Raw genomic sequence first — 20,162 nt, 5'->3', positions numbered from 1 at the left:
GTGGTGGGCGGCGGTTCCGTCCCAACTCTCGTCAGCTTTCTCGGCCAGGCCCCGAAGGCGCCCAGAAGGCTGCTGGTCGCTCTCTGCCGCCGGTGCGCGTCCCACCCCTTTTTCGCGTCAGGCGACGCTGCTGCCTCTCGATGGCATCTCCTGGGTCGTATCCAGGTATCACCAGGCGACCCCGTAGGCGGCTTAGCGCGCACTAAATGCCGTCCAACTGCATATCGCCGGCCAGTAGGATGCTGCTGTGACGCCTGCTGGTCATGCAAGGACGGCTGTGTTAGCCTAATGCCGAGCAGACGGCGGCGCAAATGGGTAAGGGTTCGTTCGGTGTTGCTCCGCGTGCCGGCCAGCGATAGGTCCGCCGAAGTGGCGTGCAGCAGAGACAAATAGGTTCGGCACGGGACGGAGCATGGTTGACGTAGGGCTCTCTTGTACGCGGCGTAGGACAAGCCATCGCGTTGCCAGCAAGCTATTATTCTATTGCTTCCCCTCTTCGTCCTTTCGCCCGTTATTACCATGGCATGACCCTACCCCTCCACTTTCAAGCCAGCGCTCGCTGGATCGCACTCCGCGATGGCAACCTGGCTGTCCGCCGCCGAACTCCAACCCCGCCAAACCCGCGTCGTCACTCAGACCATCACGCGCCCGTTCACCACCATCACCGCCGTCGTCACCCTTGGCGACGGGCCCACCACCAGCACTTCTCTCCTTCCAACCGCGACCAGCACTCCCGGACCCCCTTCAACCCCGGACCCCGCAACCGCGCTCTCCGCCGACGCTGACGCGCTTACGCCCTCCCAGCTGGGCGCCATCCTCGGCGCCGTCCTCGGCGTCGCCTTCGTCGTCCTGCTGGTATGCTGCATCCTGTCGCTGCAGCGGCGGCGGCGGCAGGCGCTGCGCGAGCAGGAGATGTACTACTACTACGGCGGCGGCGGCGAGGAAGAGGAGAGCGAGTACAGCGAGAGCGAGGTGGTGAGGCAGGAAAGGGTGCGGCGAACGCCGGCGTGGAACCGGCGTCACCCGCAGCCCCAGCCGGTGTACTCGTCGTGGGACCATGGCGCCCCTGGAGCGGCGGGCTTCGGCGGCGCCGGCAGCACGTGGACCACGGTGCCGCCGCCCGTGAGGTTCCCGCCTACGCCGCGGTATACGCCGTATCGGCAGACCAGGGAGAGGCAGATTCATGGCGTGCAGAGATATCCTTGAAGGACTGCGGAGTGACCGAGGGTTCCATTGCGATGTCGCTCGGGGGCTGTGCCAATAGACGAGGGAAATGAAGTGTGTCAGGTCAGCAAGGGGGTTGGTAGGTCAGGTCAACCACTGACTCTGCCTGGATCACGATGCATCCATCAATCTGCGTGCCCGTGGCATAACCAAGTTCGCGTGCCTGAGTCTACCTACCTCACCGCTTCCGCTTTTCCTCTCTCCGGGCATCCGGGTTCCCATTTCCAATTAGGTCTCCGTGTTTCCTCCCGCACCGATTTCTCGCCAGCCATTCGCCACCGGGCACAGCTTGGCAGTACCTAGTTCAAAACTTGGGCGGCATTATGGCGTCCTTCCATTATATTCACGCTGCGCGGGCAAAAGGCCTACTCGACGCGACTGGATCGAATCCTGCCCCATTGTAATTAGCGCCTCGCCCTCGCCTCTCCCCGTCACATCACCTCACAGCGGAATGCTGTCCGCCAGCGACAGATACACATCGCACCGCGCCTTCCTCCCGCCCTCCCACGTCACGCCCGAGCCGAGGCCGAACGCATTGCGCAGCCCGGGCTCCGCCATCTGCGTCACGGTGGGGCCCCAGTACAGCTGCGTCGTGTATGGCGTCCCGCCGGTTTCGTTGAGGTTGACAAACAGCGCCTCGGCGTAGATGTTGCTGGCGCGCTGCAGCTGGCCGTTGGCGTCCGGCGCGACCTGCACCACGGTGTCGCCGGCGGCGGCGGTGCCACGGCCGTCGGTCGCGAAATGCGGGCCCGCCGGGTCCGTCGGCGCCGAGTTGGGGTTGGCCGCCAGGATGGCGTCGATCTGCGCCGGCGACAGGTTGGGGAACTCGGAGCCCGACAGCCAGTTGACGAGGTCGGCCTCGGTGGTGATGTTGCGCGGCACGAAGAAGCTGCCCTCGTTGGCGTTGTGGCCCACTAGCACGCGCCGCCCGTTGACCCGCCCGGTCAGTAGCTGCTGGCTGGGGCGGTTCACGATGTAGCTGCCGTCCGTGACGGGCCAGAAGCCCCTGGAGAGGGATTGTGTCAGCGGTGCGACGCGCGGGGAAAACGCAGGCGCGTACCAGTAGCCATGCACGGCCGTCTGCGTGACGTTGGCGCTCGCCACTTGCAGAGTGAGCGTGTCCTTGCCGACGAGGCAGTCAAAGACGTCGCCACTACCAGGGCAGCCGGCGAACTTGGCGAAGGTGTAGTACCGCTTCGTCGGCAACGCGTCGTCGTAGTCGTACTGGAACGGCAGGTAGGGCGACGCGGCGATGCCCTGGCGGAACAGCAGGTCGCCCAGAGTGCCCTCGAGGGCGATGCCGTGGTACATGACGGAGCCGGCGCCGCCAGACTCGCCCGAGATGGTGACCCGGTCCGGATCGCCGCCAAACCGGCGCACGTGCGTCTTCACCCAGGCGAGCGCGAAGACCTGGTCCAGCATGCCGGCATTGACGACGCCGCGCTTCTTGACCTCGGCAGACGACAGCCAGCCGAACGCGCCGAGCTCGCTGCGAGTTAGCCTGCCAGGCTCGCGTACATATCTGGAATGGAAACCAAAGAGAGACTCACGCGGTACTGGATCGCGACGACGAGGAAGCTCTGGTTGTTGGCGTTGATGAAGTCGGCCATGTCCTGCCTGCCGTCGCCCAGGCCGTAGCCGCCCCCGTGAATCCAGACCAGCACGGGCAGCTCGACGGCCTGCGGTGGCGCGTAGACGTTCAGATACAGGCAGTCCTCATCGCCGGGAATGAAGCCGACCGGACCTGCCGATGAGGGCGGCGACTGGGGACAGACGGGGCCGAACGCACTGGCGTTGACGATCGGCGCATCGGGGTTGGGCGGCAGCATCTGGGGGGGCTGCCATCTTAGGTTGCCAGTGGGAGGGGCGGCGAAGGGGATCCTGCACGCCGGCTCATCCCGTAAGCGACCATGAGTCCATGGGAGTGAGCAAGCGAGTGAGGGAGTGGAAGAGGGAGGTGAGGGTGAGAGTGCAGGTGAGCAGACCCTTTCCAGTAGTTCAACCCCGTCGTCGCATTGTGGTAGCCGCGGTACTTGGCGTAGCCCAGGTCAACGACTAGCGGGTCGTCGTTGCTGCACGAACGAGAGCTTTCCACTTCGGCCTGCTGCTGCTGCATGAGCCCGGTGACATTGGCGATCAGGTCCGCGACGAACTGGGTCGCTAGGTCTGTGCTATCACTGGCGCCGGCGGCCGCGCCGGCGGCTAGCAGAGCGCATAGCACCAGCGTACTGGCGGGCACGAGGACGCTGATCCACCGCTTGGGAGCCATCGCGGGCGAGACTGCAGTTCGGGTATCTGTCACTTGCAAGACGGCACAGGGGAGCTGGCAGCTTAAGAAACGGCGGTGCTGCGGGTATTCCGCCCGGCAGAGTCACGGCAGCATCGATAAAAGGTCGCACCGCCAACCGGTAGAGAGCCACCATGTTACCGTCACAGTATGCTGCCCGGGAACCGGGATAGAAGTTGTACGACATGGCATTTACACGGGCCGGAATAATAGCCGGGCACTTGGGGAAGCTTCCGAACACAGTGAGTCCCGCACAGGGTGCTTCCGTTGTGGACTCTGTACAGCCCGCTCCAGGCCGTCGGGGTATTTTGCGAAGCTCTCAGCCCGGGTGTCTCGGGTGCTCTGGACCGCCCATGCCGTGTTGTGAGCGGCCGGGCACCGCCATTGGGCCGCATAACTCAGGGACAAGCAGGCCGGATTGTCTCTGAGCGGATAGCATGGATCAGACTTACACTAATGTACACTAGTACTGCTTGCAGTTCTACCGGGATGTGACTCGGAGATGCTGGCTAAAAACCAAGGGCCCGGCTAGTGCGCACCAACCAAGACGAATGTAACGGCATCCGCATGGAAGGCAAGGTGCGGGTGACAGCGCAAGCTATGTGCAAGGACGCAGATCCCCCGCCCGAAAGGGAGGGGATCTGCCTATTCGATGTCGACAACTCCGGGCGGCTAAGAGCCGTTGTCCGCGATGGACTCCGAGCCCGTGGATCTAGGACAACAGGCAGTTTGCACTTCAGCAACTACACGCACTGGTCGCCAAACCGAAAAATCTTCGCGTTGTCAAGTGGAACACAGGGAATCATCAGGACTATGCGATATTCATTCACTCAAAGGGGGAGTCACATCTCGGGCTTTGGATACTGCTGACTACCCCCTTCTACGCTCTATGGCTAACTGCCTCCGTAGAGCCGGCCGGGAAACCTGGCCTTGCCCCTGGCGCCCTAGACATGTGGCTTGAGCGGAATGGATGGCCAAATACCGGGAGGTGCCGATACCATTTCTCCCACGCGCCTCGGAGCCAAGGCGACACGCGAGCGACCCCTAACCAACCAGACGCCACCGACACTCAGGCTCCAAGCCACCAGCGCTGCCGTTTTGCGGAATCTCGCGGATTCGAAAACCCCCTGAGGGCTCTGAGGGGCCTTGGGTGTTAGTTTTCGACAAACCAGCAATCATTACCCACAGGTGCGGGAGACCACTCTCTGGGGTAAGCCGTTCTCGGGCTTCAGGGTCTCGAACACCTCGCCCCGGCACTGCATTCCCAGCGTCCACTTCCTGGGGCAGGGAGCAGCGGGATGTGAATGTCTGATTGCTTGGCTAAGAAAGTATTGGGAGTACCCAAAAGCTGGCGCGGCACCGTCTGCCGTCTATGTCTATGTCTATCCAAATTACACGCGCTCACTACGCCTTCCCGGCACCCGCCTCCTCCAGGACCGCCGCCGCCGCCACTGCGGCGCCGGGGCTCTTGGCACACAGCGCCGCGAGCTCCTGCACCCTCGCCCGCATGGCCGGCGCCTTGGGCCCCAGCACGACGTCAATGAGGATCGGGCCGAGCTCAAGCGCCGTGCACGCCGGCATGGTTTTCTGGTTGCCCCAGCGCCCGATGCCGAGCACCTCGGCCCGGCTGGCGAAGTCGTAGCAGTCCATCCAGGGGGGCAGAACCACCTGCGGGATGCCGGAGCTGCGCAGCACGTTAGCACGGTATCTGAATATCAGAAGTGTGGGTGGACATACGTCAGGGCGTCGTGGAACGAGTTGGCGCCGCCGTGGTTCACGGAGCACACGACGGTCCCCGACAGCAGCACCGCCGACGGCTGCGGCTTGACCCAGTCGACGATGCGCACCTGGTCGGCGGCCAGCGCCTGCGCCAGCACGCCGTGGACCTTGGACCCGGGGCCGATCCCCCAGGTAGCGCCGGCGGGCTTCATCAGCTTCCAGATAACCTGCAGCTTTCCCGGGATGCCGCCCACGGCCTTGTCTGCGCCGTCCGCCTCCTGCTTGGCCTCCGCAGCCTCGAGCAGCTGGCGCACGGCCTCGGCCATCTCGAGCGCCTCCGGCTCGGGCATCATGCGGTGGGTGCCGAGGCTGATGAACACGGTGGGCCCGCGCTTGAGCCAGGCGTCGAGCTCCGGGTCGACGTCGGCGACGGACGGCACGGGCCGGATGACGGGCCCGCAGGCGGTCAGGTGCTTGGGCACGACGACGGGGAAGTCGACCTCGGGCCGGTTGGCGACCAAGATGCGCAGGTCCGCCGGCGGGCGCAGGATGATGTCCTCGAACGTGACCAGCTCGGCGCCGCCCAGCTCGCGCTTGACCTGCGCGGCCACGGCGCGCACGGCGCCGTTCCTCAGCGAGTGGTAGATGGCGCAGAGCACGTAGATGATGTTGGCCGGGATGCACCGCAGCGGCACGGGGAATGGGAACCCGGAGCCCATCCTGGGGGGTTGTCATTAGGAAAATCGGCGGGCGGTTCGTGGGGTTCAGGGGAACCGGGGGGGGGGGGGGGGGGAGACGACTGGCGGGCGACTTACGCCGGGAGTTTCCAGAACACGCCGCCCCATGGCTGCGACACGGCCGAGAAGTCCTTGAGCGTGTTGGGCGAGAAGACGAGGTATTTCAGCCGGCGGTGGCGGCAGACCGTCAGCCCGGGCGAGAACAGCGAGTCGACGGCGATGATGTCGGGCTGGACCTCGTCGACGACGCGCGACAAGCTCTGGCAGATCTTCAAGAATTCGGACCCGCTCCAGGGCAGCAATAGGCGCGGCGTGAGCTTGAGCATCTCGAGCACGTTGAAGAAGGTCGGCGGCTTCACGATCGCCTCGCCGAGCTTGATGTCCGAGTCGATGTTCTCGGCAGCCTCGAGGAAGGCCGGGCCGTCGAGCTGGTGGAAGACCCACGGCTGCGCGCCGGGCGAGCTGCGCACCGAGTAGTCCGACGCGTTGGAGACATCGCCGGCGATGGGGCCGAACGAGGCGAAGTGGATCTGCACCGCGGCGTCGTGCGCCTGCAGCGCGTGGCCGAGGGCCAGGAACACGTTGGCCTGCCCGTACTCAGAGTTGACCGCCAGCAGGACCTTCATCTTGACTGTTGGCGTCGGCGGTGCTGTCTCTTCCAGGGGGCGAGGTCTGGGGGGCGAACGAGAGAGAGCAGAGGAGGAGCGGGAGCGGCAAGGCCACCTCCACTATTTGTTGTGCAGGAACAACGCGCTTGTTCCGGGAGTCAAAATCCTTCGACAAATCCGCGAGTCCATCACGATGGTACACTACACTAGAGACGCGCAACCCTGGCTCCAATGTGACGTAGTACACATATTCTTTGACGGGGGGCCTGGAACTGAGTCGCGCTGACTGGGATGATTCCTTCGCCCAACACGAGGGCGCGCTGGGGGCAATAATTGGGAATCAGTCTCCCACCATGACAATCAGCCAAATTAACTGCGTCGAGCCAACGAACGCTCCAGCATGCCGCCCACCCAGGGTGTGTTCGCACAGCACTTCGCTTACTCCAGTTAGTTAGCGTCTGACATAAGTGGGCGCGGAGACGATCATGATTCAATCACCGCTCGCATTTAAATACGAAGGACGGATTTCTCCGTACCGAAATCAATCGTGGGGCGAACAGTCGCTGCTCCCATTTGGCGTCGATAACTACCAGGTACATGCATGGAAAAAGGAAGCAGGATCGACTCCTTCGTCGCTTGGCGCAGGAAGCCCCTCAGCCTGTTTATACTACACGCGAGTTGATTTGGCCCCCCTTCTGTATCAGGGCGGCCGCGAATTTCAATCAAGGGGGATGTCAGAGTTCTGGACAGTACGGAGTATTGAGGACGGTACCATCATCCAGCCGCGTTTCATGATGCTGAAAGCCAAAGATCAAGCGAAGATTACATACCTGTCTATAAAAATATCCTCCACAGGTCACCCTTACAATTGCACAACCAGTTTCCGCCCACTGGCCCCCTTCTTCAGCTCTTCCAGCCCGCTCTGCAACCCGGCCAACCCGCCCTCATGTCAGAGCCGGAGGCTTGGTTCGGCCTATCCCGGCATCAGTACCGGGCCGGATCGCTGTATTCGGATCGACTAGCCCTGGATCCATATCTGGGAGCCCAACTGTCGCTCAATACCTAGGCACCCTCTCTTCTTTTGTGTCCTTTTTCGGGCAATACTGATGACACAGATCAACACCGCAATTGAACATTGCTGTTGAGTGCTTAGATCGCGATAGCCTCAATTGATCGCTTCCGCGCAGTCGCTCCAACAACGCGATCCTGAGGGAAGATGGTGAGGTGGGCATGCAGCTCCTTCCCGACGCCAAAGAGGCGCTCGATGGCGTCAGCACTCTGTTGGAGCGTCGTCGCGCCGGGCTGGGCTGCGGAAACACGTCGCAGCCGAGTCCCGCCCTCAGACGAATGCGCGGCAGAGAACAGTCGCCTGCCGGTGGGCAAGCCAGCGCTTCAATAGCTCAAGACGGCTGCAGGCCGAGTCCGCAAAGCTCGCGAAAAGGCGTGGCAGGAGGATGGCGGCCTGGCAGCCAGTGGGAGCCCGAGTTGCCCAACTGTTTCCTGGCCTCCCGAGTTACCTCGAGCTAGGCAGCAGGGATCGAGGGTTAGGGTGCACGATGTTCGACCCGACAGGTTTGCTTGGCCTCTTGACTGTTTCTATTCCTGCCGCGGAAGACAATCACTGGATCTCGTGGCCCTGGAGGCAGCTTTGACTCACTGAGCTGCTGGCGGAGGGCCACAGGGAAGCACGGCCTGCACCGTATTGCTTTGCTGCGTCACTCGAGGGCGAGTTGGAACTTGGCAGGCCGGATGCCATGCCAGCAAGAACGCCCACCACTGGTTAAAGCAAAGGGAGGCGGTTTGGCTCATGTCGGCCTCTCGAGGTACGATTTGCTCAGTTAGAGCGCGTGAGGTGGTTCAAATGGCGCAGCATCTGGAGCAGCGAGTGCGCCAGCGGATGCACTCCGGGGCGGGCGCTCAAAGCGAGAACTGCCGGTGTAAGCGCAAATTCTGGCCGCCGCTGGGATAACCAACCATTCCAGTGTCGTTGGAAATCTCAAATGACCACCCCGGGCCTTAAGAGATTCGCTGGCAGAATGCATCGGGGTGCCTCGTCGTTGATCAGATGACGGCGTCGCCAGTGCGGGTGCGACAGGGCCGGGAAGGCGCTTTCCAATTTCGCGGCAGGTCTGCCTAGCCCCAGGCAGAGAGGCTGCCACTGCCACCATCCACAACGGTTCCCATTTCCCAATTGGGCAGGGCCGTGACTCACAACCGTTGAGGCACCAATCGCGCCCGGACTCAACCCACCACCAGCGCAATTGAGTGCTCGCCCAAAGTACCCGGCTGGCCGGCCGGGCGTCTCGTCATGACTCCAACGCCGTCGCAGACGAGGCCAATGAGCAGGCCCGGCGCTTGACAGAATGCGCCCTCCGGTATAAGACAGGGCCCCGTTCCCCTCCTTCCAGCTGCTTCCCGAGCCTTCGGTCAGACGTTCTGCGCTATTCCGCGCGCTCGCATCACCGGCGAGTCCTCACTCACATGCGCTAGCAGCAGGCACACGCCACACACCGCAGCAAGCGTCACCGAGTCACCGAGACCGACCGAAAATCCAAGCAGAAGAGGCCAGATCAGCAACTTCCAATTTCTCTCATATTAGAGCCACCATGGGCCTTCTCCTCCGCGAGCCCTCCTCCCTCAACTCGCTCACATCCGGGGTCGCTCCCCCGGGCGGGACCTCAACCATCTCGGAATCAGACCCAGACCTAGACCTCGGCGCCACGGAGAAACCGTCCTGTCGCGGCGGCGGCCGACCCCTCCGCACCACCCACTCGCGCGGCACCAGCCATGGCGACAACACCGCCCAGGGGCTCAACCCGAGCCGATGCGCGCATACACCCCCCCGCCGCGCTCGCGCCGCCCGTCTCCGCCACGCGCGCCGCCCGAGCTACCCCTGGGCCGACGACGCCGCCGAGGGCCGGGCGCTGGCGCGCTCCGACGTCCCGCTGCCCGGCGACTGGGGCTGGGGGCGGGGCTGGGACGCGCAAGACAGGAGCTTCAGTATCAGCAGCAGTACCACCAGCAGCAGCAGCAGCAGCAGCAGAAGGAGTCGGAGCGCGTCGCTGTCGCCGCGGCGGCGGCCGCCGTCGCTGGAGCGGCAGGACGCGTTCCGCGACGAGCGGACGGCCAAGCGCAGGCGGGAGTCTGGCGCGGAGAGCGTGAGCGGGAATTTGGAGGGGGAGGAGACGGATCAGCGGTGTTTCGGCCGCTCGAGGGGGGAGCGGGATTACGAGGAGGAGCAGGAGGCGGCGGAGGTTGCGGAGCTTTACCGCTTGGGACTGCTGTACGACGACGAGCACGAGCGCGGCGAGGGGTTCTCGCTGGCGAGCATTGTCCGCCCGGAGCCCGTGTATTCGCTGCGCGTGAGGCCCGCCAGGAAGAAAGGCGGGCGGGACGCGGGGGCGGAGCAGAATTTTGCCCTCTCGGTGGATCTGGCGTTTTCGGCGTTTGGCGAGGACGAGACACTGGCTGGCTGGTTGCTCTCGGGTTCTGCTTACGAGCGGGTGGCGGCGGACGACCATTGGGCGCCCGACGCTTCCCCGAGAGACGCCGGCCGCAGTTCCCCCCGGCTGACCGTCATTTACGAACTGGCGGACGACGCCGTGTCTGCGGTGTCGGCCGACGATTTCCTTGAGTCTGTTTCTGTTTCGGAGCTTTCATCTTGCGGCGGGGAGGAGGAAAACGAATCTGCATGGGCAGTTCTGGAAGGGTGTAATGGGCTTAAGGAGGACGCCGCGACGGCAGGGGCAGCAGATCTGGTGGAAGGGGAGGCAGGCGACGGCGACGGCGACCCCTGGGTGGTGCTGGGCCGCGACGGCTCGTAGCAGGTCCGCCACAATGAGGTCCCCGACTGCCCTGGATCTCGGCTCTCTATGCAGCTGCGCGCTGCGATCGGACTGGCCCTCTTAACGGCCGGCACACAGGGTGGAAGCATGACGCTGCGGGGGAGATGACGGACAAGCTGTGTGCTCGTGGCTTCGGCTGCTGGAGCTCGCTTGGTCCTGGAAGCGGTGGGGGCTGCTGTACCAACATCTGTATCTGCTGGCATCTTTGGATGCCCGTGCTGGAGCGGGCGCTGCATTGCTGGAGCTATGGGTTTTGTATTCTTGCTATGGTTTTCTGCTTTTTATGTTTTTCTTGTTGTTACGAGATTACGATATTGCACATTCCATCAAACCTGTTGCTAGACTTACAGCTTCTGTTATGCTCAATCAATTCTAATGCTCACACCTTTCAAGTTGACAACTCGATGCTGGACGGACTGTTAGACCTAACCCTGAAACGCGGTGTTGGCGCCCAGTTGTCCTAGACACAGAGTCAATCGGCCCTCTGTGAGCTACTGCCTGCTTCTTGTGTCACTCTTCAGTTCAGAATATAAGTAGTGGACGTATTACCCGACGGTGGGTTGAAGATTGAATTGTGCCTTCATCGGAAGGACATCGATTAGGCTAACGTTACCGTTTCTGGCGCTGCCGAAGCAGCGCAACCACCTCGCGATTCTGTGTGTTCATTCAAAAGTCACTACCTTTCCCGGACGGGACGAGAGGTGGATGGAGACAAGCATGTCGCTCCGAGATGGTCTCAGGTGTTGTCTGCGTGTCTGTGCTCTCCCGTGGCAAACTTGCAACTAGCCGAGAACTCTCCGTTGCGGCGACAGAGCCACGAAACGCGGCTCTCTTGAAATATTCACCTACGGTAGCCGGCAACCTGCCTAACCCCGCCACCAGACCTCCGGCCGACCGTGCCGAAGGTTCCGTTCGCTGAATCGCCGGCCTGTGGGGCTACCCGGCCCCACCGAAGTTCGGGACTGCGGAGTGCTCCGTGCCCCGCAAGCGAAGGTAATCGGCAGATCGGGTTTCATCACGTGCGAGGCTGCGCCAAGGCGGCTTCAGGGGCCAGCGGCAGCAGCTGGCGATTGGCTGGCGCCCAGGCAGCAGCATTCTGCACCGGGGCCCGCACCACAGCCCAAATGCCGTGCACAGTTTGGGGCGCATCCGGTAGGCAGCGAGATAAACCGGCTCAGCATTGGCGCCTGTCCGTCATGAAGGATGATGGGCGGCTCGCTCCAGGACCAGACCTCAAAAGCTCCCGCGACAACGGCTACTTTTGCCCCCAGCTTCACCTGAACTGAGAATCGACTGCAAACAGCTCGCGTCGACCACACAGCGAGCCCCTCACTCACCCGCCCAGACATGTGCTGAAGCACCACACGCCAACCTCCAACAATGGACCCCCTCCCGATGGGCGGCGTGCAGCTGCCGGCGTTCCAGCGGCGGCTGAGCCGGCTGTACAATGACACCAAGAAGTCGTCCGACTTCGTCAAGGAGCCGGCGCGGCACGGCGAGGGCGACCCCGAGATCCGGTCGCTGCACCGCAAGCTGCGCATCCAGAAGGACCGCCTGGTCAGCTGGGGCCTGGAGTGGTCAGACCCGGCCCACGCCGCTGAGGTGCTGATCGACTCGTCGCTGTCGCGCGCCGGCCTGAGCGAGGTGGTCGGCAGCATCATGTCCACCATCAAGGACATCCTGGCCGAGGCGGAGCCGCTGTGGAACAGCTCGCGCGGGCTGGCCGGCGAGCGCGTGCCCGAGGAGCCGCCGCGGCCGGGCGAGAAGATCCGCATGGTCGTGTGGGACAAGGCCCGCTTCGAGGACCTGCTGCGCGACCTGACCACGTCCATCGACACGCTATACGACCTCTCGCGGACGCGGTCGTCGTACGCTCTATCGCCGCCGGCGGCGCGCGGCGCGGCGCGGCCGGCGCCCGCGGCCGAGGAGCTGCGCCCGTTCGAGTCGTCGCGCATCCAGGCGCCGCGGCAGGTCGACCCGGCGGCGCTGACGACCCTGCGGTCGATGCAGGCGGAGCCCATGACGGAGGGGGCCGAGCCGGAGCGCGCACGCGAGATCGTCTTCCTGAGCCGGCAGGCGCACGCCGAGCTGGCGCCGACGGCGGGCGCGCGGACGCCGCTGCTGCTCGAGTACGCCCCGTTCGACCCCATCTTCTCGGCCACAGGCATCGGCCCGCCCATGGAGCGCTTCGAGCGGCTGTCGACGGGCCTGCAGTCGGAGCCGCAGCGGTCGCCGGGCTCGTGGACCGGCCTGCCACGGCTGCTAGCCTACTACGAGGACATGGACCGGTCGCGCTTCGGACTCGTCTACCAGTTCCCGCGCACCTTCAACCCAGTCACGTTCGAGCACCTGACGCAGAACCCGCTGTACAACCTGTGCACGCTCGCCGACCTGCTGGCCCGCCCGGACTTCGAGCCCAAGCTGGAGGCCAAGTTCCGGCTGGCGGCGAACCTGGCCAACACCGTCTTCGACATGCACGACCGCGGCATCACGCACGGCAACCTTGTCGGCGAGAACATCTCGTTCTGCAACGCTGTCGGCACCGATCCCGAGATCAGCGGCATCACCCAGGGCGAGGTCGATATCCGCCGCCCGCTGCTCTCGTCCTTCGACCTGTTCTCGGACCCGCGGTCTCCCGACACGCCTCGCACCTACTCGCTGTACCGGCACCCGCTGGACCCGCGCAACAGCGCGCAGTCGCCGCTCGCCCACAACGCCGACTCCAAGACCTTCGACCTCTACTCGCTCGCCATGATCCTGCTGTCGGTCGGCCTCTGGACCAAGCTCGAGAACCTGGTGGCCGACCCGGAGTCGTCGACGCTTCCCGAGTCCGTGCTGGAGCAGCTGGCCATCCGCTGCGGCACGCTCTACATGAAGGCCGTGCAGACGTGCTGGAGCGCCGTCGACCAGGAGCTGACCGGCTCCCGCACGACCGAGGAGATCGTGTCGCGCGTGCAGTTCCGCACCAGCCGCTACCTCGAAGCCTGCTGCATCCTCGACGGCGTGAGTAATTTGGAAGACCGGCTGGGCGACGACCTCGGCGAGCCGCGGCCTGAGCCCGCGCAGCCGCGCGCGGCGGAACGCGCGGGGAGCCCGTCAGCTGGACCGTTGGTAAGACCGTCAGCAGAACCGTCAACAGGACCGTCAGCAGGACCGTCGGCTGGCCCGCCGGCTGACCCGTCAGGGGAGACGGCTGGGGCCCCCGCAGAGGAGACGCAGGTCCTGCGCCAAGGTGAGTCGGTCCGGCCCAGCCAGCGCAGTCCCGTGCTAACAGACACAGCTGCGCCGCAGCCCGCGCGGCGGTCCCGGATGCGCCTGTACCCGCACGTCCCTCTGCCGCCCGAGATGGTCGAGCGGTGGAACACGGTGTTCATGCCGCAGATCAACAGCGCGCTGCGGCAGTTCTACCGCCGGCACCCCGAGTCGGTCGAGATCTCGCTCGAGTCGATCGGCGAGTCGCCGCAGCGGACACGGCCGACCGTCCTGGTGGTGTGCACGTCCGTGGCCAAGGTCCGCGCGATCCTGAAGAAGCAGCTGGGCGGCCTGTTCGACGGCCCGGCGGGCCTCGCGCTCAAGGTCTGCCGGGGCCGCGTGCTGCGCTCGCGCGGGGACGGCGGCGGCCGCCCCGGCCACGACGAGGCGGTGGCCGCGAACCCAGACTACCAGGCGCGGCCGGCCAACGGCGCCAGCATCGGCGCGTGGATCGGCGACCGCCACCTGCCGCCGGTGAGCCTCGGCGGGCTCGTCGTGGTCGACGACCGGCCGTACGGCATGACGGTGCACCACATGCTCGACGACCCGGACCAGGCGCAGGCGCCGGCGCCGGCGGCGAAGGGCGGTGGCGCGCCGCAGCGCAGCATGGCGCGCGGCGGCGTGCCGGACCTCGCCGCGTGGTACGCCGAGCAGTACCAGCAGAGCGAGTCGGGCGAGAGCAGCAGCGGCGCCGAGGACTACGCCTGCGTGTTCTCCGACTCGGACTCGGACACGCTGTCTGAGTCGGCCGTCACAAGCGACTACTCGGACGAGGGGGAGGACGATGATGAGGAGGAGCAGCAGTACGCCGAGGAGGGCGACATCCCCGGCATCGAGCCCGGCTGCGGCGACGGCTACATCGTCACGCAGCCCGCGCTCGACGACGTCCCGGACGGCTTCTACCCGTCCGCCGAGACGCAGGACGAGGACCACCTGGACACGTGCGCCGTCGGCGAGGTGTACGCGTCGAGCGGGATCCGGCGGCGCACCGCGAACGGCCTGCTGCACGAGATCGACTGGGCCCTGTTCGAGTTCAGCGCGGACCGCGCCCCCGCCGGTAACTTCATCCCGCGGCCGTCCTCCAAGGCCCGCCGGCCGTCGTCCCGTGCGGCGGGCGAGCCTCCTGCAGATGAGCCAGGCGTGCGGCCGACCTCGGTCGCGCCGTCCGCCCGCCTGCCCGGGCTCGAGGTGCAGTGCATGGCGCGCACGAGCGGGCTGCAGACGGGGCTGATCCTGCCGGCCGTGGCGTCGGTCAAGATCTACGGGCGCGCGTCGCCGAGCCAGTTCTTCCAGGTGGCCGGGACGCCGCCGCCTGCGCCTCCCGCCGGCACCGCTGCCGCTGCCTCCGCCGTCCTGCCGATGGGCATCCCCGGGGACAGCGGCGCCTGGGTGGTCGAGCGCGCGCAGGGCGCCGTGTGCGGGCACATCCTGGCGTGGAGCGAGCGCAAGCGGGTGGCCTACATCTGCCCGATGGACGTGCTGCTGCTGGACATCGCCGAGACGCTCGGCGCGCGCGAGGTGCGCCTGCCGGGCGGCGACGCCGTCTTCTCCTTTTCCTCCTCCTCCTCCTCCTCCTCCTCCTCTGCGCTGCCGCCGGCGGTGCGCGACGATCGGCCGGCCCGCGCGCTGACGCAGCTGGCGAGCAGCAGGCTCTCGGCCGTGTCGGAGCTGGGCGGCGGGGGTGACGAGGAGGGCGACGACGAGGGCGACGATGCGCCGGCGCTGGTTGGGCTGCGGCGGTGCCAGTCCAGCCGCCGGTCGCAGCTGAGCCACCGCAGCTCGTACCGGGGGCGCCGCAGCGTGGCCGTGCCGGAGGACGATGATCTGTACGATGAGGCGGTGGAGGTCGAGCTGGCAGGGGGGCTGAAAGAGCTGCAGGTAAGGGGACAGGAGATACCGGTGGGCACGCGGAGGTGGGGGTTTGTTTGAGCGTGGATGCATTGGATTCATGGATACTACTGCTAGATAGGCTGGGCTCCTCTGGGAGGTTGATGGACCGCTGCGAGGTGTCTTGGACATTTCATTGGGCACCCGTGTAAATAGACATTGATTCAATACCGTACATAGCATAGCCAACGTTAAACGAACAGAACCGCCTAAGAGAGGGTATATATAGTAGTGATACAACAAAGGAGAGAGAATCCCAAATGCAATTTTGCTGCCGCCGTCCGTCCTCCGTTGTGTATCTCCGTCCACCCGTCCGATCCACCGTTCATTATCGTCAGCATGCCGGCATGCCTGCCCTCACAGCTCGTCCTTGGTCGCCGCGGTAGCACTGCTGGCGGCGCTGGCCACCCTGTCGCCGACGCTCTTGACCGCCTCGCCGGCCTGGCTCGCCGCCGACGTGCCGGCCGCGAACGCTGCGCTCAGCCGCGAGACGACGCTCTCGGAGAATGACGGCTCCCTGCCGACGAGCAGCTCCGACACGATGCTGCTCGCGGCCGCGTACTGCCGGGCCAGCTGCTCGGACACGGCGGGCTCGGCCGTCGGCAGGATGTGCGTCGTCGTCGTCGTCGTCGTTTTCGTGCCGTGCAGCTGCTCGGAGGCGACCCGGAGCGCGTGGTCGAGCCGGGAGCTGGCCGAGGCCATGGCCTGGCTGTAGGCGACCGTGACGGACGCGAGCAGCTGCTCGTGCACGGGGTTCGGCGTGCCGCGGATCTGCGCCGACACGACGGAGAGCGCACGAGAATACTGGTCGTTTGCGCGCGACATGGCTGCCGAGTAGACAGACTTGAGGTGCTCCTGCATCGACTCCATGGCGTCGGCGACGTCGTCGTCGAGGATCGGCTGGCGGCTGGGGACGGACTGCGCGGCGGCGCCAAACAGCGCCGGCTTCACGGAGGTGGTCGTGGATGCCTGGCCGGCACTCTCCTTGATGTCGTCTTCTTCCCGGTCTTCCGCAGCCTGGGTGTCCTCCCGGTCTTCCACAGCCTGGGTGTCCTCCACGGGCAGCTCGACCGGGCCGGCCTGGTCGCCAGTCTCGTCATCGGTCTGTTCCGTGACGTTGCCGACCGTTACAGGGGTCTCGAATATCATGCTGGAAGCGACGTTGGGGTTTGCATCAGAGGTAGGCTCGGCGACGCTGGACGGCTCATCAGCCCCCGCGGGGTCAGTCTCGAGTTCGGGCTCGCTGGTGGTCTCGGGGCTTGCAGCGTCGTCGCTCGCGCTCGTCTGCACGTCCTCGTGGTCCACGGAGGGCTCGGCAGCGGACTCGGACGGGGCGGCCGGGCTCTCCGGGGCGGGGGGGCTCTCCGGGTCGAGTGGAGCCGACTGCTCGCTAGCGCCAAGCATCACATCGGTGGCCCTGCTCACAGCCTCCGAGGCGAGGCTGGCGCCGCCCTCAACCGCCTCCGAGGCGAAACTGGCTGCTTCTGAGGCCAGGCTGGCGCCGTGTGCGATGCCGTCCGCGGCCGCGTCCGTCGCTCCGCCGGCCGTCTGTTCGACCGCCTCGGCAGCGCCCTCGACCGCCTGCTCAACCGCCTCGGCAGCGCCTTCGACGGCCTGCTCGACTGCCTCGGCAGCGCCTTCGACTGCCTGCCTCGCAGCCTCGGCGGCCTCGGCAGCCTGCTGCATCAGCGTGCTGTCGAACTCCGGGGAGGCGTCGCCGGCGGCCAGCTTCCAGGCGGCGACCTGCTTCAGGCGGGCGAGCTCCTTGGCGGTCGAGGCGGCCGCCTTCATGGCGGAGTCCTCAATGTCGGCGGCGGCGAGCTGGGCGGCCTCGAGGGTCGGGTGGGTGACGATGTGGGTCTCGAGGTCGGCCTTCCACTCGTCGAAGCGGCTCTTGAGCAGGTGGTACTTGGCCCAGTCCTTGTAGGTGACGCCGTCCATCCAGGCCCACTTCATGCCGATGCGCTGCAGCGCGAGGTCGCGGATGTTCTCGAGGATGGCGAAGTGCGTCTCGGCGGCCTTGGTGATGGCGGTGCGCAACTCGGCCTCGTAGCGCTCGCGCCACGTGCGCACGGCCTGCGCCTTCTCCTTGACGGCCAGGCCGGTGCGGCGCACCAGCAGGACAATCTGCTCCTGGGCGTCGTCGCGGGACGCGGCGCCGCGGTTGACGGTCCCGATGACGTCCAGGATGGCGCGGCGGAGCGTCACGAGCTGCGAGATGGACTCAACCTGCAGCTGCTCGAGCAGCGCCTGGCCCGTAACGCGCGCGTCGCGCCGCAGCATGCGCTTGGCGATCTCGTGCACGCGCTGGTCGATCTCGGCGGCACCCTCGTCGGCGGCCTTGGCGTAGCGCTCCTGCCAGTCCCGGAGGTCGGCGGCGACGGTCTCGCGCGCGCTGCGGCGCACCTCACTCTCCTGCTCGAGCTCGTCGGCCTCGGGCGGCGGCACGGGCTCCATGGTGGCGCGCGTCCGGCCGGCATGGGCCGTCGCGCTGCTGCTCTTTTCGCTGGCGGCCGCGGCGGGAGGCGGGGTGGCCGACGACGCAGCCGACGTGGCGGAGACCGACACCGCCGGCTTGGCGAAGGAGGACGCGGTCTCCGTCGACACGCTGGGCGCGGCGTCCGTCGATGGCGGCGGCGGCGGCTTCGGGACCGACTTCTTGCCGGTGTTGTGGCGGCCGAGCCGCTTGCTAATCTTGACGAGCTGGGGCTCGACGTTCTCGGTGTAGATGGCGCGCAGGCGCGGGCCGACGGTGCCGTCGAGGAAGGCGTAGGTCTTGTTCCAGGTCCAGGCGAACGCGGGCACGACGGTGCGGCCCGTGAAGGCGGCGGCGGCGCGGTAGCCGTCCCGCAGGCGTGGCTGGGCGTAGCGGTACGCGGGCAGCAGCAGCTCGTGGTAGGTCTGCAGCGCGTTGGTCCGCGCGATGTCGTAGTAGGGGCCAGCGGCGGCCGAGACGCGGCGGATGTGCGGGGCGAGGCGCTCGTCGTAGCGGGCGCGGGCGAGGCCGCGGTACTTGTCGACCTGCGGCTGCACGGACCGGTCCCACTGGGCGCGGCCGAGGGCCTGGACCTGCTGCAGGCGCGGGCCGCCGTGCTGCTTCGCGTAGTTCCAGCCGGGCGTGAGGATGCGCTGGTCGACGGCGTGGTAGTAGGGTCGCACCAGGTCGACGTAGGGCGCCGCGTACGCGTCGTAGTAGGGCTCGACGTGCGGGGCGACGGCGCGTTTCAGCTGCAAGTAGGGCTTGCAAATGCGGGGGCTCGCGTCGTCGCAGGCGTCGAGCGAGCCGGGGCACCGGAGGAGGATGGTCAGGATGGTGTACCAGGTGAGCAGTCTGCGGGGATCGTCAGCACGGCGCCACCAAGGGCAGCGCAGGGTGTCCGGGTCTGGCCTACCTAGCTGCGATGCTGAGGGTGCGGGCGAGCATCCCGGGCCCGCGGGGTCTCGCCGTCCGCCGGGGACGCAGGGCGCGGCCATTCAAGGACGACTTGGCGGCGCCGTTGATGCCGTTGATGACATGGGTGCCGTGGGTGCCGTGGTTGTTGTCGGCGGCCTGGGCCACCGCGCTCGAGTCGTCCATGACGCGGAGTACGTCAGCACCAGGCTGAGAACCGCTGCAGGAGGCAGCTCTGCTCCGCTGGATGCTGTGCGCTGCGGGGATCGAGCAGTCGGTTGTCGTTGTCGTGCGATGGCGGCGGGAGGTGGGCGGCGGGCTGGCCAGAAGAACGGCGTTGGCTGGTCGATCGGCTAAAAAAGAAAGAAGCTTGGACAGCTGGCGTAAACTTTAATCGCTGCGTTATCAAGGGATGGGCCCGGCGCTTGGTGCTTAACTATCCGTTACGGCCAGCAAATGAAAAAAAGAGAAAAAGAAAAAACAAAATACGAAACTCGGAACAAGGTGCCGGTCCCAGGAGGCACGACCTTCCGCAAGCACTGGCGCAGTTTCGAGGCCTTTTGTCGGCTGGTGCTCGAGCATGGAGCTGTCAATTCGATCAAGCAGATCGCGACCTTGTTGGCCGGCTTGGTTTTGACGGGTTTGAATGCAGTGGAGACGCAGCCCACGGACGTCATCTGGCAGCGCCCAGGGCCCCACGCACCATTCGCACCAGGCACCAACCCAGCACCAACCCAGCACCAACCCAATCGGGGGTCGCTGGTCGCTCCTTGCTGTTGCTTGATGTTAACTTTGGAACCTTCTCTCGTTCGCTCCCTGCTGTTGTTTCCCCCATCTAACCCCGAGCTTTGCCCCTTCCTGTGTATTCCAAGTAAGTGGCAGGATGCTGCGCGCGCTCGCTGACAGGAGGTTCGAGAAACCCCCGGGCCGGACCCGACACGTTTCAAAACGGCAGGCGTTGGTTTGGATCTATGTACCATTACGGATAGGACTGCAACATTATCTCGTGTCTCTCAGGAATCCGCACCGTCAAGTTTGCAGGTTGGCAGTGCCAGTGCTCCGTACTGTGGAAGCTGCCCGGCTGTTTCGCGTGCGTTTTTCCCAGCACCGGCGTCAGACGCTGCTCAGCTCGTTATCCCGCCTGCTTGACACACATCTGGCAGGCTGCCTTACCTACAGTTTGCTGTGCCATCGCAAGATCTTGATTTGGCA

The 20,162-nt window shown here is 65.6% G+C and overlaps 6 protein-coding genes across 6 annotated transcripts; 3 read left to right on the top strand and 3 right to left on the bottom strand.

Moving 5' to 3' along the window:
- Positions 1-576: 576 nt before the first annotated feature.
- THITE_113395 (uncharacterized protein) lies at positions 577-1,206 on the top strand (the record flags this gene model as incomplete). The annotated part of the gene is made up of 1 exon (XM_003654929.1): positions 577-1,206. The coding sequence occupies one exon, from the start codon at positions 577-579 to the stop codon at positions 1,204-1,206; it is 630 nt and encodes a 209-aa protein (XP_003654977.1).
- A 459-nt stretch (positions 1,207-1,665) lies between these two features.
- Positions 1,666-3,493, bottom strand: THITE_2053903 (uncharacterized protein; the record flags this gene model as incomplete). The annotated part of the gene is made up of 4 exons (XM_003654928.1): positions 1,666-2,230; positions 2,285-2,709; positions 2,775-3,105; positions 3,210-3,493. The coding sequence occupies 4 exons, from the start codon at positions 3,491-3,493 to the stop codon at positions 1,666-1,668; spliced, it is 1,605 nt and encodes a 534-aa protein (XP_003654976.1).
- Positions 3,494-4,802: 1,309 nt separating this feature from the next.
- THITE_2067856 (glycosyltransferase family 1 protein) lies at positions 4,803-6,644 on the bottom strand. Its single transcript, XM_003654927.1, has 3 exons — positions 6,046-6,644; positions 5,249-5,950; positions 4,803-5,195 (listed from the first exon to the last, which is right to left on the bottom strand). The coding sequence occupies exons 1-3, from the start codon at positions 6,591-6,593 to the stop codon at positions 4,916-4,918; spliced, it is 1,530 nt and encodes a 509-aa protein (XP_003654975.1). The 5' UTR covers positions 6,594-6,644; the 3' UTR covers positions 4,803-4,915.
- Positions 6,645-9,181: 2,537 nt separating this feature from the next.
- Positions 9,182-10,399, top strand: THITE_2130362 (uncharacterized protein; the record flags this gene model as incomplete). Its single annotated transcript, XM_003654926.1, has 1 exon — positions 9,182-10,399. The coding sequence occupies one exon, from the start codon at positions 9,182-9,184 to the stop codon at positions 10,397-10,399; it is 1,218 nt and encodes a 405-aa protein (XP_003654974.1).
- Positions 10,400-11,523: 1,124 nt separating this feature from the next.
- On the top strand, positions 11,524-15,759 carry THITE_2118224 (uncharacterized protein). Its single transcript, XM_003654925.1, has one exon. It carries the CDS (start codon positions 11,801-11,803, stop codon positions 15,599-15,601), a length of 3,801 nt encoding a protein of 1,266 aa, XP_003654973.1. The 5' UTR covers positions 11,524-11,800; the 3' UTR covers positions 15,602-15,759.
- Positions 15,759-19,271, bottom strand: THITE_2118223 (uncharacterized protein). The gene is made up of 2 exons (XM_003654924.1): positions 18,952-19,271; positions 15,759-18,890 (listed from the first exon to the last, which is right to left on the bottom strand). Exons 1-2 carry the CDS (start codon positions 19,134-19,136, stop codon positions 15,917-15,919), a joined length of 3,159 nt encoding a protein of 1,052 aa, XP_003654972.1. The 5' UTR covers positions 19,137-19,271; the 3' UTR covers positions 15,759-15,916.
- Between the last annotated feature and the right edge of the window lie 891 nt (positions 19,272-20,162).

Source organism: Thermothielavioides terrestris, chromosome 4 (genome assembly GCF_000226115.1).
Source record: "Thermothielavioides terrestris NRRL 8126 chromosome 4, complete sequence".
Lineage (NCBI taxonomy): Eukaryota > Fungi > Ascomycota > Sordariomycetes > Sordariales > Chaetomiaceae > Thermothielavioides > Thermothielavioides terrestris.
The sequence above is the reverse complement of the archived record's forward strand: the minus strand, read 5'-3'. Positions and strand labels throughout refer to the sequence as shown.

Bases quoted from the DNA above. Each gene is read 5' to 3' on its own strand.
- THITE_2067856 (XM_003654927.1), bottom strand. From the start codon at position 6,593: ATGAAGGTCCTGCTGGCGGTCAACTCTGAGTACGGGCAGGCCAACGTG. The intron at 5,951-6,045 runs GTAAGTCGCCCG...ACAACCCCCCAG, and splicing joins GTGTTCTGGAAACTCCCGGC to GATGGGCTCCGGGTTCCCAT. The intron at 5,196-5,248 runs GTATGTCCACCC...CGTGCTGCGCAG, and splicing joins TCGTTCCACGACGCCCTGAC to CTCCGGCATCCCGCAGGTGG.
- THITE_2118224 (XM_003654925.1), top strand. From the start codon at position 11,801: ATGGACCCCCTCCCGATGGGCGGCGTGCAGCTGCCGGCGTTCCAGCGG.
- THITE_2118223 (XM_003654924.1), bottom strand. From the start codon at position 19,136: ATGGACGACTCGAGCGCGGTGGCCCAGGCCGCCGACAACAACCACGGC. The intron at 18,891-18,951 runs GTAGGCCAGACC...CGATCCCCGCAG, and splicing joins ACCCTCAGCATCGCAGCTAG to ACTGCTCACCTGGTACACCA.